General features: G+C 41.3%; 1 protein-coding gene across 2 annotated transcripts in view; it reads left to right on the top strand.

Annotated features, from left to right (window-relative positions):
* The window catches only part of SYNPO2 (synaptopodin 2), a 171,422-nt gene that overhangs the window by 135,176 nt on the left and 14,026 nt on the right, over positions 1–22,220 (top strand). For both annotated transcript variants that reach the window (XM_034671293.1, XM_034671292.1), the window contains exons 2-4: positions 1,265–1,416; positions 4,757–5,568; positions 8,006–10,188. In XM_034671293.1, coding sequence (XP_034527184.1) covers positions 1,265–1,416; positions 4,757–5,568; positions 8,006–10,188 — 3,147 coding nt within the window. The remainder of the gene's footprint in view (positions 1–1,264; positions 1,417–4,756; positions 5,569–8,005; positions 10,189–22,220) is intronic.

Below are 22,220 nucleotides of genomic sequence, written 5' to 3'. Positions count from 1 at the left end.
CACGCAGAGATAAAAATACAGGAAGCTGTTATTACCGTTTGGCCTGAAGAGGCAAGAAGATGGTATGTGTTATTGGAATGAAACTAGAGTTAAGGCAAGGGCGAGGGGCAAACGGACGGGCGCCATGAGTCTCTAGATGGAGGAACGGAGCCGTTGCCAAACCGTGACCCAGCACATTGAGTAGGGAGAACATCTTCTACCTGATCTCTCATTCCTCTTGCTCTTTGATGGCTTCTTGGGTCTTACTGGTGACCAAATCCAGCCAGCAGCCGCGTGCAGGGGAGCTCGGCCACGCCCAGCCGCCCGGAGGCCGGCTCCGCCCCCAGGATGCGGTGCCGACGACGGGGGAGATGGAACCCAGAAGGGCAGAGGGAGAATCATCGGCATGACGTTTTATCACAATCCAAATGATGCGGGATAGAAACCTCCAATTATTCCTCACGAAGGAGCTGGTGGGGGCTCTCTGTCGTTATTCTCCTCCTCTGAATTTCTCTTTTCCAGATTCTGAAGGTTCTCTTTTAGGTTTTTAGTCAGTGTTTGTTCTAGATCATTCTGAGCAAGAATATGATGCAATCGTTATAGCAGGGATGTTTTTATTATTTGCAAAATTATCTTTTTTTCTTTCTTTTTTGCTAAACTTTGCTTCATACCAAGACTTCAATAGTTGATTTCAATAAAGGATTTTTCTCTTTGACATAATTCTTAATATCCTGGCTGCCTAACTTCCCCATCATGCTGGGACGGCTTTCATTAGTTCATTTAGCTGTACAGCTCTCTCCTTGAACTGTCCTGCCCTGCATCTCCTTCTTACGGTCAGTGTTCAACCCACCTCCGCAATGGGGAAAGGCTTTTAGCATTTTTTTGAATGTGAGAGGTCACTCTCTGGAGTCAAACTTCACAACGTAACTATTATTTTTAATGTAAACTCAATTATTTTAACATGTCTGCCCTCATTCTTCTCTATTCTTTATTTATTTTATTCCAGTTCCTTTGCCATAGATTTACTTTCCTTTTCCATTCACCGACAATGCTGTGAATTAAATGTTGACACGATGGTGCATATTACATTGTGTGCATGAGAGGGGTCAGAAGGTTTAAGGTGGGCTTCTAGGTCAACAGATGGATTAAAAACCAGGGCTGATTTTATAGCTTGCAAATCTATTTACCCCCCAAATCAATGTTTCTTAGACATGGTGGCATGCTTTGTTTGTTTTTTTACAAGTTATATGATTCTAACTATTTCTTTCTTTTTCACTCCACTCAGATACGAAGCCAGAGCAAAGCCTCTGGGTCTGGGCTCTGTGAGGGGGATGAAGTGGTTTCTATCAATGGCAACCCTTGCGCAGACCTCACCTACCCCCAAGTCATCAAGCTCATGGAGAGCATAACAGACTCTCTCCAAATGCTTATCAAAAGGTACAAAAGATTTGTTGGAATATGTATTTTCTCTTGAAGTTAAATGGGAGTGACTATAGCTTTTACTAAATATATAATTTGTCATTTATGGGGAAATTGGGGTTGCTCCATAGAAGGTTGGTATAGTTAAACAGAGGGACCACCATGTTTGAAAAATGGCAATTAATTTTCTGGCTAATTGAGAATTAACTTGAAAATTTTTGTGTGATGAACTTTGTTGAAAATCTTAGGTATTTTAGACAAGTTCCTTAGAAAGCTCAGTATGTTGAACATAATTTAATACTTCCAGGTCAAGATTTTGTGGTGGGTCAGGATCACTACATTATAATTCCAGATTCACCGATGAATTAAAAATATTTAACTTAACTGTAGAGAACAAACTGATGGTTACAGGGGGGTGGTGGTGGAGGGGGAGATAGGCGATGGGAATTAAGAAGTGCACTTGTCATGATGAGCACTGGGTGTGTATGGAAGTATTGAATCACTATTTTGTACACCTGAAACTAATATTACACTGTATGTTAACTATACTGGAATTAACATTTTAAAAAACAACAGCAATCAATTCCATTAAAAAATGTTAAAGTGTTAAACTGTTACGCTGTACAATAGTTTTTTATAGAAAGAGAATGCCTGGGAGAACGAAAAGAACAACAAAAACCCTTAAAGCAGCTCGATTTCTGCTTCTCAGGACCTCTAGCAAAACCATTTGGGCATGGACAAGAGCAGGTTTTGGACTACTAATGGAGATCACTTGTTAATTTGATCTCCCCAAATACCACCCTCCCTACCTAATTGCTTAAAAATGCAGTAGTAAACTTTAAACATTAAGACAAAAGAAAACAACAAGGGCAATCACAAAAAAGCGACATCATCAACAAATCCATACTGACTTTGCAAGTGAGGCTCTGACCATGACACTGTAATGAATCCAGAAAGGAAAGTTCTGGCTTCCTGGAAAACAGCCTTCAGGACGATGCGAGAGGACAATCTCACACAGAATTGAAAGCCCTCCAGGTTTTGTCTTCACTCTGCAGAAACACGACCTGCAGCCTTACCCCTTTGATAATCATTCACTATTGATTTCATTTCTATACACAAATGAACTCAGTAGGGCCATAATCTTGTGAAAATAAAAGAAATGTAGCCCTATTCTTAGACTCTCCCATCTAAATATTTACCCATCAAGCCCAATGATTAAGCCTTTAGGATCCCACTTAATTATAAAGCTGCCATTTGCTTTTAAAAAAAAACTAACTGGAGTCTTGCCAAGTGTGGACACAGTGTTTGCCATTATCGTGCATAAATCTCGGAAGTTTTTGAAGACTTCCATCTTTGTTAAAGATTTAATCACATCCCAAATAGGGGGAAAACCTTTTCTAATTTATTCCCTTTTTAGTGTCTTTACTCTTCTAATGAGGCCAATTTCTTCGGACCATATTTGTGGTCTGGAACATTCCCTACTAGTTCTTGTTTTGATTACAATGGCTACCACTGGGAAAATCCGTGGTGATTTAAAGCTGAGCCTTAGGTATATATTTACTTTCAGAAATAAATGAACTAGCTCTCTGCTGCTTTTAATAACTGGCATTATGACAATGATTATTTTCTCTCAAGTATTTTGACTTTTGCAAAATAAATAACTAATTGATGAGATTCGAATGGAATCTCAAAATCAGCCCAGAGGCAATCATCACCATCATCATCAACATCACCACCAACATCACCGCCACCATTCTGGGTATCTGAACACTGTACCTATGTAGGCTGAAAGGAAATGAGCATTTTAAGGTACAAATCTTTAACCTTTAGTACTTTTATGATTTGTATTCATGCATATCCATTTTACTTCTGCTACTGGTAAATGTTAACATTTATATGATCCATTTGCCTGTATTACACTCTGTAAGACTGGAATAAATTCAAAGGACTCTATTCTCAGCTTCGTAATTGATTGCTAACATAATTCGAAGTGATTTAATCTACTTCCATCCGAGGCCTTCCTAAATTAAAACTCTCTGACCTTTTGGCACCATCAAATCTAGTTGCATAGCGTGTATTGATCATTTCCTATACAAGAAAGATCTAATTTGCTATCATCATGTTTTTAAAATGCTATGTCATAATTTTTTTTAATTACCAGGAAGCTTTACAGATTACTTCCTTAGAGAAAGCTGCATTTCATTTACCTGTTTTTTATTGCTTTGTTTAGTTTTGCTTTCCTAAATGCACAAGCAAAGTTAGGAGCAATTATTTTGAACATTAGTCAGAAATTCTGTCACGTTCTGAGGTATATTCCTTTGGGTAGTCCCTTGAGTAGGGGTTCACTCCCTTCAAATGATGATCTGGCATTCATCAGGGGGCATTTTGAAGGAGGAGTAAAGGGGCAGAGATAGACACCTGCTGCTTTTTTAAAAAACTTACAAATGTGAGACATGAAGGCATCTCCTACAGCTGTTCTGTGAGTGATGCTTCTCTTCTAAAAGCAGTTCGAGTTTAAATTAGAGTTTTAGCAAGAAGTCGTTTGGCTCTTACACTGGCATGGCTTCTTGCAAACCCAGATTCACAAAACCAGCTGGGAATGGTTAAGGTCGAAAGCAAAGGATGGTGATGAGCAGGGCTGGGCTTCTTAGCTGAGAGATAAAGGAATAGTTTTGACTTCAGAGATCCCATAAGGAAATGCTCTGAGAGACAGGTTCAAATAGGAGAAGGGGAGACATCTCTGATTATAAATACTCCATGACTCAATGATTCATTGCAGCATGGAAAGGATTTCTCTTTACACAAGAGTACTGGGCTGGGGTCCACTTATTACAAAACACATGCTCCCTGGAGCTTGAAAAACAGCTTCTATTTCATACCTTTCAAGAAAGCCCAGCCTCTACAAGGATTACTTGAATTATCTGTGTATTAATATTACTCTGAAGCTGCTGAATATGTTTACGTGATATTACGATGTTCAGACCTAAACTTAGTAAGACGTTGAAATGCTTTGTCATATTAGAACAAACATGGTTATTTGAAAACACCCAAGTAATTACAGATAAAGGACATTGTGTAGCTATAGCCTGTGCTGTTAAAAAATCAAAGCTGAATTTAGGACAGATTTAGGTTCCGTAATCTTTCGTAAGCATTTTTGCTTTGCTTTAAAGAAAAGTTTATTTGGAAGGTCTTTAAATAATAATATAAACATGTTGCCAACTTCTGCTCTCAAATATGTTGCAGTTGACATTTAAGAGGAAATATTTTGACTGTATCATGTATCATAAAAGTGTCAGAAAGTTCTTTGGCAGGTGTAACACACTGATTTAACCTCCTGGACTGATTTTTCTGTGTGCAGACCATCCAGTGGAGTAAATGAGACTTCCATCTCTGAAACTGAAAACAAAAGCCCAGAGCATCTCACCCAGGAGGGGCGCGTGGAAAGTACCACCCTGCAAATTCGACCAGCCGCAAAGAACCAGCACAGAGAGTTGTATGTTGCCTCGGTCAGGAGTGGAGCTCCTCTAGCTGAGGACCAAGCGAGTGGTCCAGGTTTTTCTGGGAGCATAAATGAAGAAACAGGCCTGAGCCACCATGTGGCTCCCCATACGCCCGACTCGCAAACAGGAGGCTTAGCAGAGGAGATTATCTTAAGGGAGAAGGCAGAAGTTGGACGGCCAGGCCCTGTGGTTGAGCTACAACTGTCCCTTTCACAAGAGAGACACAAGGTCACCAATGTCCCCGTGGTGGCTCTCCTGGGAGCTGAAAAATCCAAGTCTCCTGACCCAGATCCTCATGTACAACACGGCAGGATCGTCCACATAAATTCAGTTCCCACTAAGGAGAAAGGGGAGCCTTCTCTGAGGTCCAGCAAGATAATCCAGATCTCCAGTGGCAAAGAGTTAAAAGTGATCCAGGGAAGTGAAGCAGGAGACGCGGGGCTGCCCCGAGTGGAAGTGATACTCGACTGCTTGGACAGGCAGAAGACGGAAGGGTGCAGGCTTCAGGCAGGAAAGGGGTGTGTGGATTCTCCAGTGGAAGGAGGGCAGTCAGAAGCACCTCCTTCTCTGGTATCCTTTGCAGTCTCATCAGAAGGCACAGAGCAGGGAGAAGATCCACGCTCGGAAAGGGATCACAGCAGACCTCACAAGCACCGAGCGCGCCACGCACGTAAGTCCTGCCCAGGGCCACCGCTGGGCTATTGGAAGGGGCCTGGGAGCTTAGGGCATTTTGCTGCTGCTTCACTTGCATGGATTTTTTTTTTCTTTTTAAGATTTTTCTTATGTCTCTCTGTGGTTTGAAAAGAAATTTTTTTGATTAATGCACAGAATAACAAATGGGAAGTTGTGGAGAACACCAATTTCTGAAATGGAGGCAATAAGTTTGAAGTTTGTCGTAGATTTAAATGTATTTAAGGCACTTTCTTTTATCCCCAAAGGCCCAAGAGCTGTTCAAGAAAATAATATTGTTAATGTGTCTCTTTGATTTGTCTCAGAATGTTGTAAGATGTCAGGCAAAATAGCAGAGGGGAGTATTGGAAGTCAGGTGGACTCCGAGTTTAAATGTCAAAAATGGTTGAGTCTGCTGCTGAGAGGTATCTTGAAAATACAGGCTCCACCACTGATATTAAAAGCAGATCCTCATTTTGAAAAAAAAAAATCATTGTGCAGCTTGATGATGCTTGCAGAAGTGAGTTTGACAGACAAGGACATGTGGACTTCTGAGCAGTTACACGATCCGCTCCGTTTTGTATGTCTTCACTAGACTGCAAAGCCTTTCATCTACCTTCTAGACACAGGAGTCGGTCTCCCGAGCCCCATGGAGGCATTTAAATGTCCCCAAATGTAAAATATATTAAATTCAAGGCTGTTTACGGTGTTTTGTTTTACCCAAGGGAGTGATTACAGAAAGGAGAATGAAGATAAGAACGTCAGTTAGGTTTTATGATTTTTGTTATTTTCTTTTCTCTCTCTCTTTTTTTCCTTTTTTAAACAATTTCAGAATTTCATTTGAGGAGGTAAAGGCTGACTAGTAAAGGCACTTGAAGGTATGAATGATACACAATGGTAACGAACTCAGTTATTCAAAGTACTATATTAAATCTTCTAACCTCTCCTTATTCCCTTCCAAGCATATTTTTAGCATAACCATTTGTAGCTTTATTGGCAAGTGCTGTGAATCGTCCTTACACTTGAAGCGTCCGTATGCATCTCCACATTTACGGCATATTAAACAAGTGTATTAAGGCAGCACTCACGTACTTTACATGTTGGCAGTGAAGTGAGCAGCAACTGTGCAACTGTGACTGTCAGTTTAATAGTAAGTTGTATAACACTGGCCAAAAAAGGAGTTATGTTTGATAATGATCACGCTGTTTTCTCTAAATACAATTCGATTGCCAGGGAATATCTGTAACTTTGTTATAAAACTATTCGCTCTGTTTCTATTTTATTAAAAAAAAAAGAATTATGAAGTCTGATTTTTTCCAGGGACAAAAAAACAAAACAAAACAAAAAACAACTAATTTTCAATCATAAAATATTCAAAAAGTTTTTCTGAAGTTTCCATCTAACTATTTTGAAGAATTCAAAACTTGCTTGTGAATCATGCTCTTTATCATTAAATACGTGAGGACAATTAACTGATGCTATAAATTAGTTTGCAATTTATTTTTTCTAACGATAATGATAAAATAAAAAATTTAAAACTAAATGCTTGTTACTTTAAAACTGTCAAGCTCTCATTTTAAATGACTTAATTTCTGCATCAGCTTTCACCTACAGTTAGAGGGTCACGAGTCACATAATTTTTAAATTTCCCCAGGATTTACACTTATTCTTGCTGCGACTGAGTAGTGTTATATTGCCAAAATAGCGATCTATTTCAAACAAATTTATCCAGACCACCTTGCAGCGTGAATTTCTTACACGTATTCACAACAATCCTGTGTTCCAAATCATTAGCAGTTCTTGATTCAGTGCCTTCAATTATTATTCATTCTGTTTTTTTAGTTTATATTAATCCAGTCGCCATGAATACAAGGACTTTGGGGAGATGTCAATGTTAAAAAAAAAAAAAGAACAAAACCTAAGTATTTAAATTCATTACATTGAAACACTTGGAAATTTCAGTTTCTTGCCCTCCCCACTGCCACTTTTTAAAAATGCTTGGAGACAGTTTTATATTGACATTTTATCTTTTAAATACGGAAGTACAAGGTATGTCTTACCTTGTTTTTCAGAAAATATTATGTCCTTAAATTATTTCCTTTTTAGTTTGGATCACAACCTATTAACTGGCGTTTAGTGGCCAGTGTTTATTGTCAAAGTGTAAAGATCCGTATGCTACATGTAGTCTTATCACCATACATAAAGATGTATTTACACGAGCAAGTGAAACAGACCACTATCATTGTATGTCATCATAAAAGTATACATTTTTAAAAGAAATAAGAAAGAGAAATGAGTTAGATTGCTTCAAAATTCAGTGGCTGATCGTAAGCATGTTTTCTCCGTATTTACTTCCCCCCCGGGAGAGTTGATTTCTGGGTTGCTATGAGGGCTTCTTGGAATTCATCAACTCAGTATAATTTTTGTACTTTCCCTAGGGCTCAGGAGGAGTGAAAGCCTATCAGAAAAGCAGGTGAAAGAAGCAAAATCTAAATGCAAAAGCATTGCCCTCCTTCTCACGGATGCCCCCAACCCCAACTCCAAGGGGGTGTTGATGTTTAAGAAGCGCCGTAGGCGGGCCAAGAAATACACCCTAGTCAGCTACGGCACTGGCGAACTTGAGCGCGAGGCAGACGAGGAGGAAGAAGGTGACAAAGAGGATACTTGTGAAATAGCATTTCTGGGCACGAGTGAATCTGAGGTGGATGAAGAGTTACTGTCTGACGTTGACGACAGCGCGCGCGTTGTGAACTTTGACTGGGATTCTGGACTAGTGGACATCGAAAAGAAACTGAACAGAGGGGACAAGATGGAGATGTTGCCAGACACCTCAGGCAAGGGCGCCCTCATGTTTGCCAAGAGGAGGGAGCGAATGGATCAGATCGCGGCCCAAAAGGAGGAGGAGAGGGTGCGTGGAATGCCAAGCGGAGAACCCGATGCTGCACAGACCGACGGCCTGAGAACCACGGCTTCTTACCAAAGGAAGGAAGAAGAATCCGTAAGAATGCAGAGCTGTGTGAGCAGAAGCTACATCGAGGTGAGCCACGGTCATGGCCACGTGCCCCAACACAATGGCTTCACTGGGGCGTCCGACACAGCAGAGGCCCAGAGGATGATCCCTATGAACAGAACAGCCAAACCCTTCCCGGGGTCCGTGAGCCAGGCAGCGACCCCCTTCTCCCCAACCCGGAACGTGACGAGTCCCATGGCGGACTTCCCGGCGCCTCCGCCCTATTCTGCAGTCACACCTCCACCTGAAGGCTTCTCCAGAGCCGTGTCAAGCCCGCTAGCTGGCCCCGCACAGCCTCCTCCGTGGCCCCAGCCCGCCCCATGGTCCCAGCCAGCCTTCTACGACTCGTCTGAGCGAATAGCCTCCCGGGATGAAAGGATCGCCGTGCCAGCAAAAAGAACAGGAATATTGCAGGAGGCCAAAAGGAGAAGCACGACAAAGCCCATGTTCACTTTTAAAGAGCCCAAAGTAAGCCCAAATCCTGAACTCTTGTCACTTCTTCAAAATTCAGAAGGCAAAAAGGGCACTGGAGCTGGAGGCGATTCCGGACCCGAAGAAGACTACCTCAGTTTGGGAGCAGAGGCTTGTAATTTCATGCAGAGCTCCACTGCCAAACAAAAGACTCCACCTCCTGTCGCCCCGAAACCTGCAGTCAAGACCTCGTCCTCCCAACCAGTAACTCCAGTTTCTCCAGTCTGCTCCCCAGGAGTGGCTCCAACCCAACCTCCTGCCTTCCCCACGTCCAACCCGTCGCAGGGCACCATTGTCTCCTCCATCAAAATAGCCCAGCCTTCCTACGCTCCTGGCCGGCCCGCGAGCTCTCTGACCCTGGCTGGTCCCTTCAAAGGCCCACAGGCAGCAGTAGCCAGTCCCAACTACACACCTAAGCCAACAGCTCCCACACCAACAGTAAACGCTGCTCATGCTGGTGCCCGGGGACCATCCAATGAGCTTCCCGGAATGAGTGGGAAAGGAGCCCAGCTCTTTGCTAAAAGGCAGTCGAGGATGGAGAAGTACGTGGTAGATTCCGACACGGTGCAGGCCCATGCTGCTCGCGCCCAGTCTCCCACTCCGTCTCTACCAGCCGGTTGGAAGTACTCCTCCAACGTCCGAGCTCCTCCTCCTGTGGCCTACAACCCCATCCACTCCCCCTCCTACCCTCTGGCTGCTCTCAAGTCTCAGTCATCAGCCCCACAGGCCTCCAAGACAAGCAAGAAAAAGGGCAAAAAACCCCTCAATGCCTTGGACGTCATGAAGCACCAACCATATCAGCTAAATGCATCCCTGTTTACTTTCCAACCTCCTGATGCAAAGGATGGCCTCCTCCAAAAGTCATCCGCCAAGGTCAGTTCAGTACCAGCCATGAAGCAAGCTCTTCCTCCCCGGCCCGTGAATGCTGGCTCGCCCACTCCTGCGCAGGCCTCGTCTGTGTACTCGGTGCCAGCATATAGCTCTCAGCCTGCCTTCTTTGCAGAGGCCACCTCACCGGTCAGTGCATCCCCTGTGCCCGTGGGCATTCCCACCTCTCCAAAGCAAGAATCAGCCTCAACGTCTTACTTTGTGGCACCGAGGCCGAAGTTCTCAGCCAAGAAAAGTGGTGTCCCAGTTCAGGTGTGGAAACCATCTATTGCGGAAGAGTAATCTCGTAGCTGAAGCTGAGTGTCCACTTTGCTTGAAACAAGTTGTTTGCAGTGTTACTTGAGTCCCTGAGAATGCCTAGCAAGTCCTCGACTTACTTAATTTCAGATGTCACTTCCCAATCTGGGTCCAAGGAGCATAATATTTTTAATGAGTCAAAAATCTAACTCAGATTGACTTAAAACATATTTATCTTCTTTGCACACTTAAAAAATATGGGAGCACCCCCACATAGACATGTGCCATTATATTAAGTAAGCAGGATACTTAGGATTTATGCTTTAGTCACAAGAAAGACAGTGATCAGTGTTAGCAGACATTGCACACGGCCTTTATGTAGCGTAACAGCTGGGCTCCTATGGTGAAAAGGTTCAAATGTAGTGAAACTATAACATGTATTGACTGTGGTTTCCTTCTTAGGTAGTGCTTTATCTCTATTACTAGTGTTACGGGATAAGAAATTTATGGAGGACAGGGATCAGCTCTGGTCTGTCAACCTCAGCCACCTGTTCGGTACTGCAGCGGGGGGCATTCTGGGGATTGTCGAAATGTACATAGTTTAGTAGGAAGGGTAAGGAAGAGGGTGTCCGTGATGACTGAGCACTCACGTATTAGGTTCTTTGCCAGGTGTTTTCTATGTATTAGCTCATTTCAGAAGACTTTCTTAAAGTAAATGAGATAGGGCAAGAAGGATGATTATCCTTAGAGACTAATTTCCATCTTCTCTTCCCAGTTACTTAAGAAACGAAGTGAGTGTATCTCCAATTGCCCGTGAAAGTGTAAGTTTGTGTTCCTCAGCCGAGGCGAGTGGTAGAGCACAGTACAAAGGAATGACATAAAAAAGGGTGAGCAGACTGCAGATAAAGGTACTTAGGACTATTATTTTCCCCCGGGAAAGCACGCGATTGAGGCATGAAGGGTTACTGCCAACAGGGGCTGATTGTGAGGCACGAGGAACCCCATGTGTGTGGAGGCCAGGCCGTAGGGTGAGAACACACAATTAGCATCATTTCTGAGCGACCTCACAGATTGTTTTCCTTGTGTTTGTTTTGCTTTCTGCCTACCGCTTCTCCCACTGTTCCTTGCAATTCTATTCTCACACCTTCACTTTGTAATTTCTATCTGATGGACCAGGAGGATTCAGGCAAGGTTACCTTGTAAATTTGGAATTGTCACACACCATGCCGTCATCCAGCTGGCTATGAAGGTAATAATGTTACTGACAGTAAACCTGAAGACCTTTCTCATATCTATTTAAAGTCCAAGTCTGACCAACCATGGAAAATATTCAACAGGAATTAATGTAGAGAACCACAAAACGTTCTTGACAGCTCCGAGGAAAACCATCTATTCAATACAGGAGATATGTTTAGCGACGTCTTATAAAAACTTGCCTGCTTTGAGGGTACATGGTACTGTTTTAATCCTCTGAAAATGTCTGTATTCCTGTTCTTTTACTGCTGTCTCTGTCAACCTGCTATATTTTTCACTATCCTATTAAAATATCACCATCTTCTTTATCTGTTTAATGTCCGTATTTTTTAAAATAATCTTCTCTGTAGGGGCTGTTCTGACCTAAGTCATTTCTCTGATATTTCTCTTCTATTGCTCCCCAAATCTCTGAATTTCCTTTTGTGAGCATGTTCATTTGTCTGTACGTTGTGAAACTCTAAGACGGAATACACGAGAAGAATTAAGTCAGCTACAGGACAATGGGGCTTTTTCTTTTGCTTTTTTTCTGGAAAATCTTCCATTGCCTTTGGTGGCAGTTTACCTAGAGGTTGCAACCACAGGATGCAGCTCAGTCCCTCATTTACCTTTTTTGGAAATCAGTTAGGGAGATTAATACAGGGTAAAGGAAAAAGCAATCTATCCATTATATAACACTATTGTTTGTATTACTTGTTCCCTGCAAAGGAAGTCTGCTAAATGCTGTGCATTTTACATTCTTTTCTAATAGGACAACCAAAAAAGGCTTCTTAAGGTGAAGCAGGAAAGGAGATCATTTTTATAACTTTACATTCTTAACATAACATTTAAAGAATGGTATGAGTAGAGGAAAGATAATGGAACACAGCGTAGTTAATTTGAGATCACTAGTTCAAATGTAGCCTGGGCTGGTAATGACCCACAAGTATTCCCAGTTGTCCAGTGGTTTGTGGTATGTAGGAATGAGAAGTGTTTTCAGTCCATTTCCTGTAGGACAGGTGGCAATCTTAGCGGAGCCCCTATTTGGAGTTGATGACTAAACACACCGCTAGCATAACTGGGAGTGTCATAGGGTTCCCAAAAAGCTTCTAAGAAACATGCCAGGCACGCAATCAAAGCATCCACAACCTCGACCGGGAACTGGAAGCATTAGGTCTCATCTTGAATCGTATGGTCCTACATTATGGAGGAGGGGTGGGAATCCTCCCAAATGGCATCTGTGACAGAATGTAACCATACTTGAGGATGGGGGAGTGGGAGGGAAAAGGACCGAGCCAGCACCCTGGAGTAAGAGGAATTCCCTTTCCCTGTTCTCCTCGACCAGAGAGCCTCCTGGGAACTAGCATGCAGAATAAGCCGTATGTACCACCTTTCAGGTTGGGGTTATGGGAATGATGTCAGTGTGGCAGGTGGGAGGCTTAGAACTCATGACCTCAGCTTCCCGCCCACGGGGCATCCTTTGCAATCTGGGTGTTGTTGGCTTTGTTGTGGTAGCAGATGTTTGACTGGTAGGTTGTGGGATACGAGGAGGCAGGTTTGGTTTAGTTTTTAACACCTTGCCTTATCCCTTGTCCTTCGTTAGCTTAGTTTCTAGGCAGAGCATCTATGAAGTCAAGTATTCATCACCAACACCACAGCAATGATCATTGACTGGGTGCCTGTGTTATGTTCGGTGCCGTATGTGTCTTATCCCAAGGGATCCACTGTGCGGTTTACAGGCACTGGGACATAAAATAGAATGTAGTCACAGTCATTGACGTGCTGCAGGATCTCATGCAATTTTTTCCCACAAGTTACCCCTTATCAATGTCTCAAACCTCTCTTCCTGGACCGTTGTGCCATAATGAGTGTGCACAACACTAGATATTCTAGGAAGAGAGGCGTACATAAATGTAAATACAGCATATGCCTCTCCGTCTTGTAGGAGAATAGATTGAATCACAGAACTGGTAAGACTGGGAATCTGAGCATTGCCACTTCAATCTTAAAACATTTACGATTTTGTTTCTAATATTTCAATAATAAACACATTCTGTTTTGAGAGAGGAAGAATCACAGTTTCTGCATTTTGACTCTTCATTGATAGCAGAAAGCATAAGTTATTAGGAATATGTTTTATAAGACACATTTGGGTTGTCATTCTGGAGCATGTAAAAGTTTGTACTTCAAAATATATCTAGCATGATTGTTAATGATAACACATATCTCATTTAATCTGCACAAGAAGCAACTCATTTAACTGCAGGAAAGCCGATCCGAGTTACACACAATTCTTTCGAGCAAGCCAGGGTTCTTTAATCCTTCTAGATTGTGCTGACCCCTTTCAAGAAATGGGCTTCTTCTTAGGAAAGCTGAGTATTATCACACAGCCTAAATTCTAGCCTGGCAGCGAGAGTCACATCTGAGATGTCAAAAACACATGATCCACGTTTAAAGGGTGTGGACTAGCAAACGTGGGACCATTGTCCTATTTACAGCTACCAGGTTAAAGAACTTTGAAGGTCGTTGTGCTGCTGACAGGCATATCAAACACTGGCACTCCGTGGCACTTTCAGCCTCTTAAGAGCCCAAGGAGACACAGGGCCGTTAGTGTCTGAGTGTGGATTTAACCTTCCAGACAAAAGCCCTGGCTGTGTATCATTTTATCCAGTTACAAAGTTGAGAAGCTGCAAGCACCCGTATTCTAAGGGTGAGTTCCTGAAATCCACGGCTGTTCTATGAGTCACAGTCGGCCGGCAGGAAGGGTATTTGAAGTCATGGTTATCAAAAAGAAGTGATTGTTCTCTGCAAAGCTAAATGCTTAAAATGCTTCCAGAGGGAAGCTGTGGGCAGCGAGCGTGCTCATTCCCTTCTAAAATCAGAGCTGTTGAGTTTGTTTTAAAGATTGCTAAGAGTTCATGAGAAAAATATATAAATTCTAAGACCCAACATTATATTCCCAGACACGCTGACCCTCACTGGTCTCATGTCCCCTTATCACTGGACTCTGGGGGACACAAAGACTCATGTAACACTTCAGTGCTACTAAGTTCGTCAACAAGTATTCTGGGAAAAAGCAGAATTGAATTCTTCTCTAGACTTCCCACCAGGGTTGGCCAAAGGCCATAAAGCAAACTAGCAAATTCCCACAGGACCCAAACACCAGGCAAAATCACTAAAAGAGGCCAGTCTCCATTTCTTCCTTTATGGTTAAAAAAAAAGAAAAAAAAATTATAGTCTATGCTATGGAGCCACAGGCCAATAAAAATCAGTCTTCTGGAAGAGCCCCCAAATCAGACTTATTCTTTCCTTAACATTGTCAGATACAGCCAGTTTATTAAATTTTCAAAAAATTAATATGTTTTTATGGTATGTATATCTGTACACTGAATGACCTCTCAGCACTTGGAAATCACAGAGCTTACCAGCCGGAGGCAACTGAATGAAGAAAAAATTTAATTTGAAAATATCAAATCCTATCAGACATTTCTCAGACTCCTGATTTTATACGAGGTTTGCTAGCTAGTAAAGTATATCTCAAATATAAAGAAGGTTAGGCTTTTTACAGGGTCCTATAGTTTATATCATTTTTTGTTATTGATACACAGAATTTCTTTTACTCCTGTTACCTCGTTATTGGCATGTTTATCTAAATTATGTGTGCTTTGTGACTGGTGAAATATACATCCAATGTCCCTAATAAAAATAGTCCCAAGTACCGACTTTCCAGCCTACCTTCCTTCCTCTACCTGATAACACTAATAACACTCAAAATAATACCATTCATATGTGCCATGGAGAAATCCTGCTTTCACAGCCCCTCCTTCCTGAGCTCCTTGATAACTATGAATGATTCGTTAGCGGAAAAACAAAACAACAAAAACGAAGGATTGCAGCTAGCTCTAAGCTGAAAACTGCACAATCTAGGAACAAACTGAGAATATTTTTCTTCTTGGGAGTAAATATCAAACAGCAAAGTGTTTTGTTCTTCAGAAGACATTTTAGAAGTCGGGATCTTTGATATCTTTACTTAACAATAATCTGTTTTCAGACCACCCAAAGGCCCCAAGTCAAGTGTTCTGGTCCAATGCAGGACTGCATGGATGGGAATGGATGCTGGGCAGCCATGCAAACAACCTCCTGAGGCCCGAGGAAAAGGCAGAAGTTGGGGGGCGGGGTTCATGTGTTACGTTTCTACTACATGCCAAGAACTGTGTTAAATACTTCCCATAAATTATAACAATAGCTAACATTAACTGAGCACGAATTTTGGGACCTGAATTGTGCCAAGTATCTTTCCTAGATTATCTCTTTTCTTTTATTGAGATATGATCTACAATATAACATTATATTAGTTTCAGGTGTACAACATAAGGATTTGATATTTGTATTTATTGTGAAATGATCACCTCAGTAAGTGTAGTTAACATCCATCACCACACACTTACAAATTTTTTCTTGTCATGAGAATTTTTAAGATCTACTCTCTTAGCAACTTTCACATATACGATAGAGCATTACCAACTCTAGTCACCATGCTGTACATTATATACTCCCGACATTTCATTTAGTCCTTGGAATGATGCTGAAAGGAAGGTTTTATTCCCAATTTACAGGCGAGCTGCCTGAAATTCAGAGAGGCTAAACAACCTGTCGGATAGTCATTAAGCTTTTAAGTCATAGGCTAGGTTTGGAACTAGACCTTTGTCTGACATCCACGCCTGGACCTTCCCTTCTGTACCACATGGTTTCCATAGTCTCATTGGACCCAGAATACCACTCGGTTAATAGTTTTGTGTTCCCCAAAGTATTTAGCAAGAGCCCACTCTATATGGGCTTTATAGATGACTTTGACCATGTTGAATAACATTAGAAAGGACCCCCTTACTTTCCTCGGATTGCACATAAACTCAGAGGCTTTGATGGTATGTTGGAAATGAAAACCAGCCTCTGAGAAAAGGCGAAAAAGGTGAGTTTGACAGTGATTTTGTACTAGTTACCCAAATTCTTTTATTTTCTTATTTCAGGATGAATAGATGATATTTATGAGCCGAGATTGGGGAGGAATGTCACTTTAAAAAAAAAAAAAAGCAAAATCGGAGTCTCTCATAAAAGGAAGTGTTCGCCTAGGCTTCATGCCATTCTGACTACATGTAACTCAAGGAACATTCTTATTAAATAGTGAAACGGCACCCAGCTTGGCTTGTTACTAAACCCAAAATAACTTAAGACATTTCAACAAGAATAATTCTAAACGGAATAATAATGAAAGCGTCACAAACTTTCAGTGTTTCAAATCTAAAAAATAGTTGTCACTGGAATCTTAGCATTCCATGAAGTCTCTCCTGGATATGCATGAGGCGGCAAAAGTTTCCAGCCACAGTGTCCTCAACGGAGCATTTCTCAACAGTTATTTCTGTGGAAAGACTTCCCAGCAAGGACATTTTTACACCTTATGTTTTTTCCAGTAGCTTTTTTTTCCCCTTCAACTATGTCTCATTGTTATTTTGAAAACATCTCCTGAGGAACTGGTGTAATAGATTCTAAACAGGGGGTCTGAACATTCCCACCACTAACTTCAAGGAGAGAAGATGTGAACTTCTAAGTTCATTGTAAAAACCCCCTCATTATCTTTGCAGAGCTCTGCTGCCTTTATTTAAAAATCATAGAGCCACTAATAAGGTGTTAATTATGAGGGCTTACTATATGCTAGATGCATAGCTAACAAATGTTGACTTTTTTAGTCATCACAAAATGACTATAAACAGACACTATGATCATCCCATTTTAGAGATGAGAAACTGAGGTAAAGAAAAGTTAAGGAACTTGTCTAAGGAGGTGGGGAAAGGCTCAAGACCTGACAGTCAGGGACCAGAGCCATTCACTAACCACAAGGCTACATTACCTCTCTTGATCGCAAGACAAAGGTCACAGATGAAAGGAATTGTCCATCAGAGCAATAAGTTTTAACTGTCTCAGAAATAAAAGTTACTTTAAATCTTCTAAATCAATATGAAAAAGACTTCTTAGAGTTTGGAAGCCCCAAATGATAGACACTTGTAGGCAGGTACAAGGGGAGGAGAAAAGCTATAGTTTTATTTCTATTGGCCTTTTTGCTTATAACTCAATACATGGTAGGGAGGAGCCTAATACTTTGCTAGCTACCCTTGATCGGAATTTGAACTAGACCAAACTCCTCAAACACCCACTTCCAGCCAACTAGCACCGTATATTACTGCTAGGGCTGTGCTAATTTACACCAGGTAAATTAAGGAAAACAAAGAACAGCGAAGAAGAAAAATTTCTCAAATTTTAAGAACAATAATGCAGAAAAATAGTCCCCCCCCAATTTTTAAATTAAAAAAGTCACGATTTGGTTTAGGGGAGGCAAAAGATAACCATTTCTTCGTGAAATTCACCTGTGATTAGGTGAGCGCATGCACGCAAACCCCACGCGTACAGAGACACACTCTGTAGTGGGTAAGTGTGGACCGGGCCCAGGTGCCTGCAACTGCATCAGGCCCGCCTCTGGCCCGCCTTGTAGGGAGGCTCCAGGCAGACGCTTACGCCTTTTTGAGCCTCAGTGTCCCTCTCTGTGATGTGGAGACAATACTGGGTGCACATCACAGGTCGAGCAGGTTAAATGAATCCACAGTGTTAGGTGTATAGAACGGTGCCTGGCACATGAAAGCGTTCAACAGGTGCTAGCTACTAGTGTTACTGCAAGGGCCACTTAACAAACAATAGCTACTGTTTCAGAAACTTCCAAGGAGGAAAACACGCACAACCATTAGACAAGTTCTTTCATTTTTTTCTGTTAATGTGCATCCCAGTTTTAGGGATCGAACGCAACGAAAAGACAAAAAGCAGAAAGAGTGTCTGTATAAATCTATTGACACAACCAATCTCTTCTCAAGAGGCTTGTCCTGAGAAGTTGTTGTTTCTTCTGTTTTCTTCTTACTGAAACTTTATATGTCTATGTTCCTCTCTCTTCAGCCTGTTGGACAACTTTTTCTTCTTTGTCTTCATCTGTGCTCCTAGCATTGTAATGGTATACAAAATGGTACAATATTTAAAAAACAAAAACACACCTTAACATCAGCTTTGAGACTCCACTATAAAGGGACTGCTTTCAATTCAAAGTATCAATTGTTAAATAAAACAAGTGTGGTGCCCTTAGTAATATACAGAGAATTCTTATGGGGGGGAATGCTTGTAAATTAAATATAGTCTCAAATTTGGGACGTTGGTCTCCTGAGGAAGGTTCTGGTAGGATAGTTGAAGCTATTTAGGCCTAGCCCACAGAAAGTGGAACAGCTGGCCACCCTATTGCCGAGGCCACCCCAATTCACGCCTGCAACAGTTGGGGCTCTGACAGAACCTGGCTGACCTCGGAAGGCGCTGCGGACAGCTGTTCTTATCCCTCCTTCCCAACACTGTCCCAGGACAAAGGGTCAGCAACCTGGTCTTTTTAGAGTAATTGATCCCCTTGCCTGAGAAGCATGAGCAGTTTCCAAAAACAGAGTGAACCCTGTCTCTGAACAGAGCAAACTCCCAGTTCACAGAGCAAGGGATGAAAAACAATTCTCAGAAGCTGAGTGAATGATGTAGGGAGGTACCTAGAATTCCAGCTGCCTTTCAAACCCAGGGAATTTTTGTGGGTTTTCTGGTGTGCCTCTAGAATCTTTCTGAGTCAGAAGCAGAAGTTGGGACTAATCTTGAAGAGGGGAAAAAAAAAATCAAAACAAGCTGAGAGGCCGAAATTTTACCTGAATCCAAAGTCGCTTTTGTTTCAAATACATTTAAACTGATTTAGTTCTTTTCCTTTTGTACCATTTAATTACATTTTTTTCTTGGAAAGTGAAAAACAACTAGATCTTTTTCTTGAATTGCATATCCCTCAGTTCTGTTTTCTCCTAACATGTCTCAGTCTGGTAAAAAAATATTCACAAAACCGTCCTCTAGAGCTAAAGATCACCAAAGAATAGGCTGGGCCAATATAAATGAAATGCTCAGTGTCATACCAATCCTTCCATTAGTAGGGTTTTTTTCCTTTATGTCACACTCAAGAGTTAGTTGATGGTCTAGCCCACTGACTACTTGTTACTGCTTATCGGATGGTGCCAATAATAATTCTTCATATAAACCCAAATAAGCTAACTAGATTTTGAATTCTCCATTATGAAACAGCCAGCAAAATGTTACAACCCAGAGTGGGTGCTATTATGGAAATAAAAACCAAAGTAAAATAGATCACTTAGAATTTATTTTAATTTTACACTTCAGTTTACCAACTAATAAGATTTCCTTTATATACAGCACTTCGGTTCTAGCCAACCATTGCCTTCAAAGGTTCTAACACACAGTTTTCCAACTTTTGTTCCCAGAGGGAAATTAAGACCTTCCCTCCCCACCCCCCAGCCCTACTGTGGAACTTCTGATTTAGTAGATCTGGGTGGGGTCCAGGAATTTGTTCTTGTAACATACACCCAAGATGATTCTGTTGCTAATGGTTGTGAACCACACTTTGTAAAACACTTTTCTAACACGCAGAACACTTAAGTCAACCTTATTCTTTAAAACCTATAAATAGTTTTCCAGTTTGTCCAGTCAGGCACAGGCAGACTTGTAAACTGCACCTGCTTTCCACTGTTCTATAGGCCTCCGGAGCAGGCGTTGAAGCGCGGATCTTGCCGGCTCGATCTCAAAGGTCCAGGAGATGGCAGCAAACCCTCTTCCCACTCCGAAAGGGCTTCGCAGGCAGCCATTCTCAAACTTGTGAATAATTTGCTCTAAACATTCTTTTTCTTTGTTTTTTTTTAAATAGAAGAATAAAGAGGGCCTTCAGATGTGATTTTGTCGTGCCCCCTGCTTCTAATCAAGGCTGAGAATAAATATTTCTAGGAATAGAATGATACAATTTTATCGTCTAGAGAAGGGACTGTACAAGGTTCCTTGGCTGTTTTTTCTTATCTCTGGGGAAAGGAATTGTATGACTTCCCTTGGCTGTAGGGCAATAGTGTCTGTTATCTCCAATCAAAAATGTTCTTACTAATAACTAACTTAAATCTCTCTGGCAGTAATCAAAACATTTTTATTTTGGGATCTAGGCTAAAGGAGAATTTTGGAGCACTTTGAATGCTAATCAGCCTTTTAAAAGGAAAACAAATATGATCGTAAAATTTTCAAAACAAAACAAAACAAATCGTGTACTTTAAGGATCACAGGGGAAGATCCCAATGTTTTCGCTGTGCCTTTCCATTATGATGATCAAATGGTGTGGTTGATTGACAAAATGCAAAATCAGCCAGAGGCTGCTTAAAGACTAGAAGAATGTACAGAACAAAGGGGCAGGTAGACCCACTGAGTAGTAGCTTTGATCCCAACAAGACCATTGTTTTCAGGTCTTTGACGCACTAAAGTTTATTTCTAAAACAAAAAGATGGTGACGTCTGGTAGTTCTGTAATATGAGATGAATGTTTGTACATTCACCAGTGGGAGGAGAAGAGACTAACAAGTGATAGGAGAGCTGGATATTTGAGGAACTGCGGTGTGGATAAGGGAGTAAATGTGTCTATTGGTGAAAAAGAAATGTTAGGAGTAATGAACAGAAGTTACAAGACGGTAAATGTCAGTTTAACTCAAAACTTCAAAATCTTGTGGGGCAGAGATGGAGACCGAATTAACATATATATTAGGCATATAAAATGTGTTAAGAGCTTTAATACATGTACTTAACTTAGTTCTCATAACAACCTTACTTGGAGGAAAATCATCATTTTTTTTTTTTAATTGAGAAGGAAACTGGAGCTCAGAGAAGTTAAGAAAATTGCCCTAAGTCACACAGCTAGTCCTAAGGTGGCAGACCTGCCAGCTGATTCCAAGTTCATCTGTTTTCATAGCCTGTGCTTTTTCCCACTACAATGCCTAACAGGTGTGTTGTAAAAGGAACTCCTGTACCTCATTGAAGCTTGGTTGCAGATCTCCAATCCCTTCCACCTCAGAGATTTTATAATTTGCTATATAAATATCTTCTAAAAAAATTGGGCTTTTTATGTTTCATGAGTATTTTGGTGTAGTTCAATACCTTTTAAAAAAGCAAGGTCAGTTTAAAACCGGACAAGACAAAATTTGTTCCTTACCCCTTCAATTCCAGGGTATTTGTAGGAAACTTAAGTTAAATAATCATTTTTTCTAATGAGACAAAGCCGAGCTTAGGTGAGAATAATTTTTCTTTTCTTTAAGCCATGACTAGAATGATTTGCTTCAGTTCTAGTGTCTGTGAAGTGTGATTAGAATTCCTCCTGACTATTCTTGAAACATACACAGATACTTCTTGAGAAGGGGAAGTGCTGTGAGGCTCAGAGGGACCTTTAGGCCTCGGGGGAGTAAGGTGAGAAACAGCTGGCAATGCTCTAAAGCAGCATTTCCAGTACCCTTTGCTTATCATTTCACCTGCATCAGGAGATCTCCATCCTTCGTTGTCAAAACACCCATGTTCCATCAGACAAAATTATGTCAAATATACCATGCACTCACACAGAAAGCAATCTTTTATAGAAAAAAAAAACCATTTAGTATTTATCTTCTTTGCTTTCAGTATTCAACCTCTGTTTTGTTTTCCTTTTGCTTTGTTTTCTAAACTTCTGTAATAGTCTACCTAGCACTGTCAACCATGGTCAAAGTCAAAATCCCATCTTATGAATGGTGCATCAACATTTAATTATCAGTGTATTGTTGGGGATGCACTGCATTGTCAGACTTTATCTGGTCTCACGTAGACTTCATTTTTTTGCAAAAAAGAAAAAAAGTACTG

This window comes from Ailuropoda melanoleuca, chromosome 11, assembly GCF_002007445.2.
Source record: "Ailuropoda melanoleuca isolate Jingjing chromosome 11, ASM200744v2, whole genome shotgun sequence".
NCBI lineage: Eukaryota > Metazoa > Chordata > Mammalia > Carnivora > Ursidae > Ailuropoda > Ailuropoda melanoleuca.
This window is presented reverse-complemented; position numbering and strand designations above follow the sequence as displayed.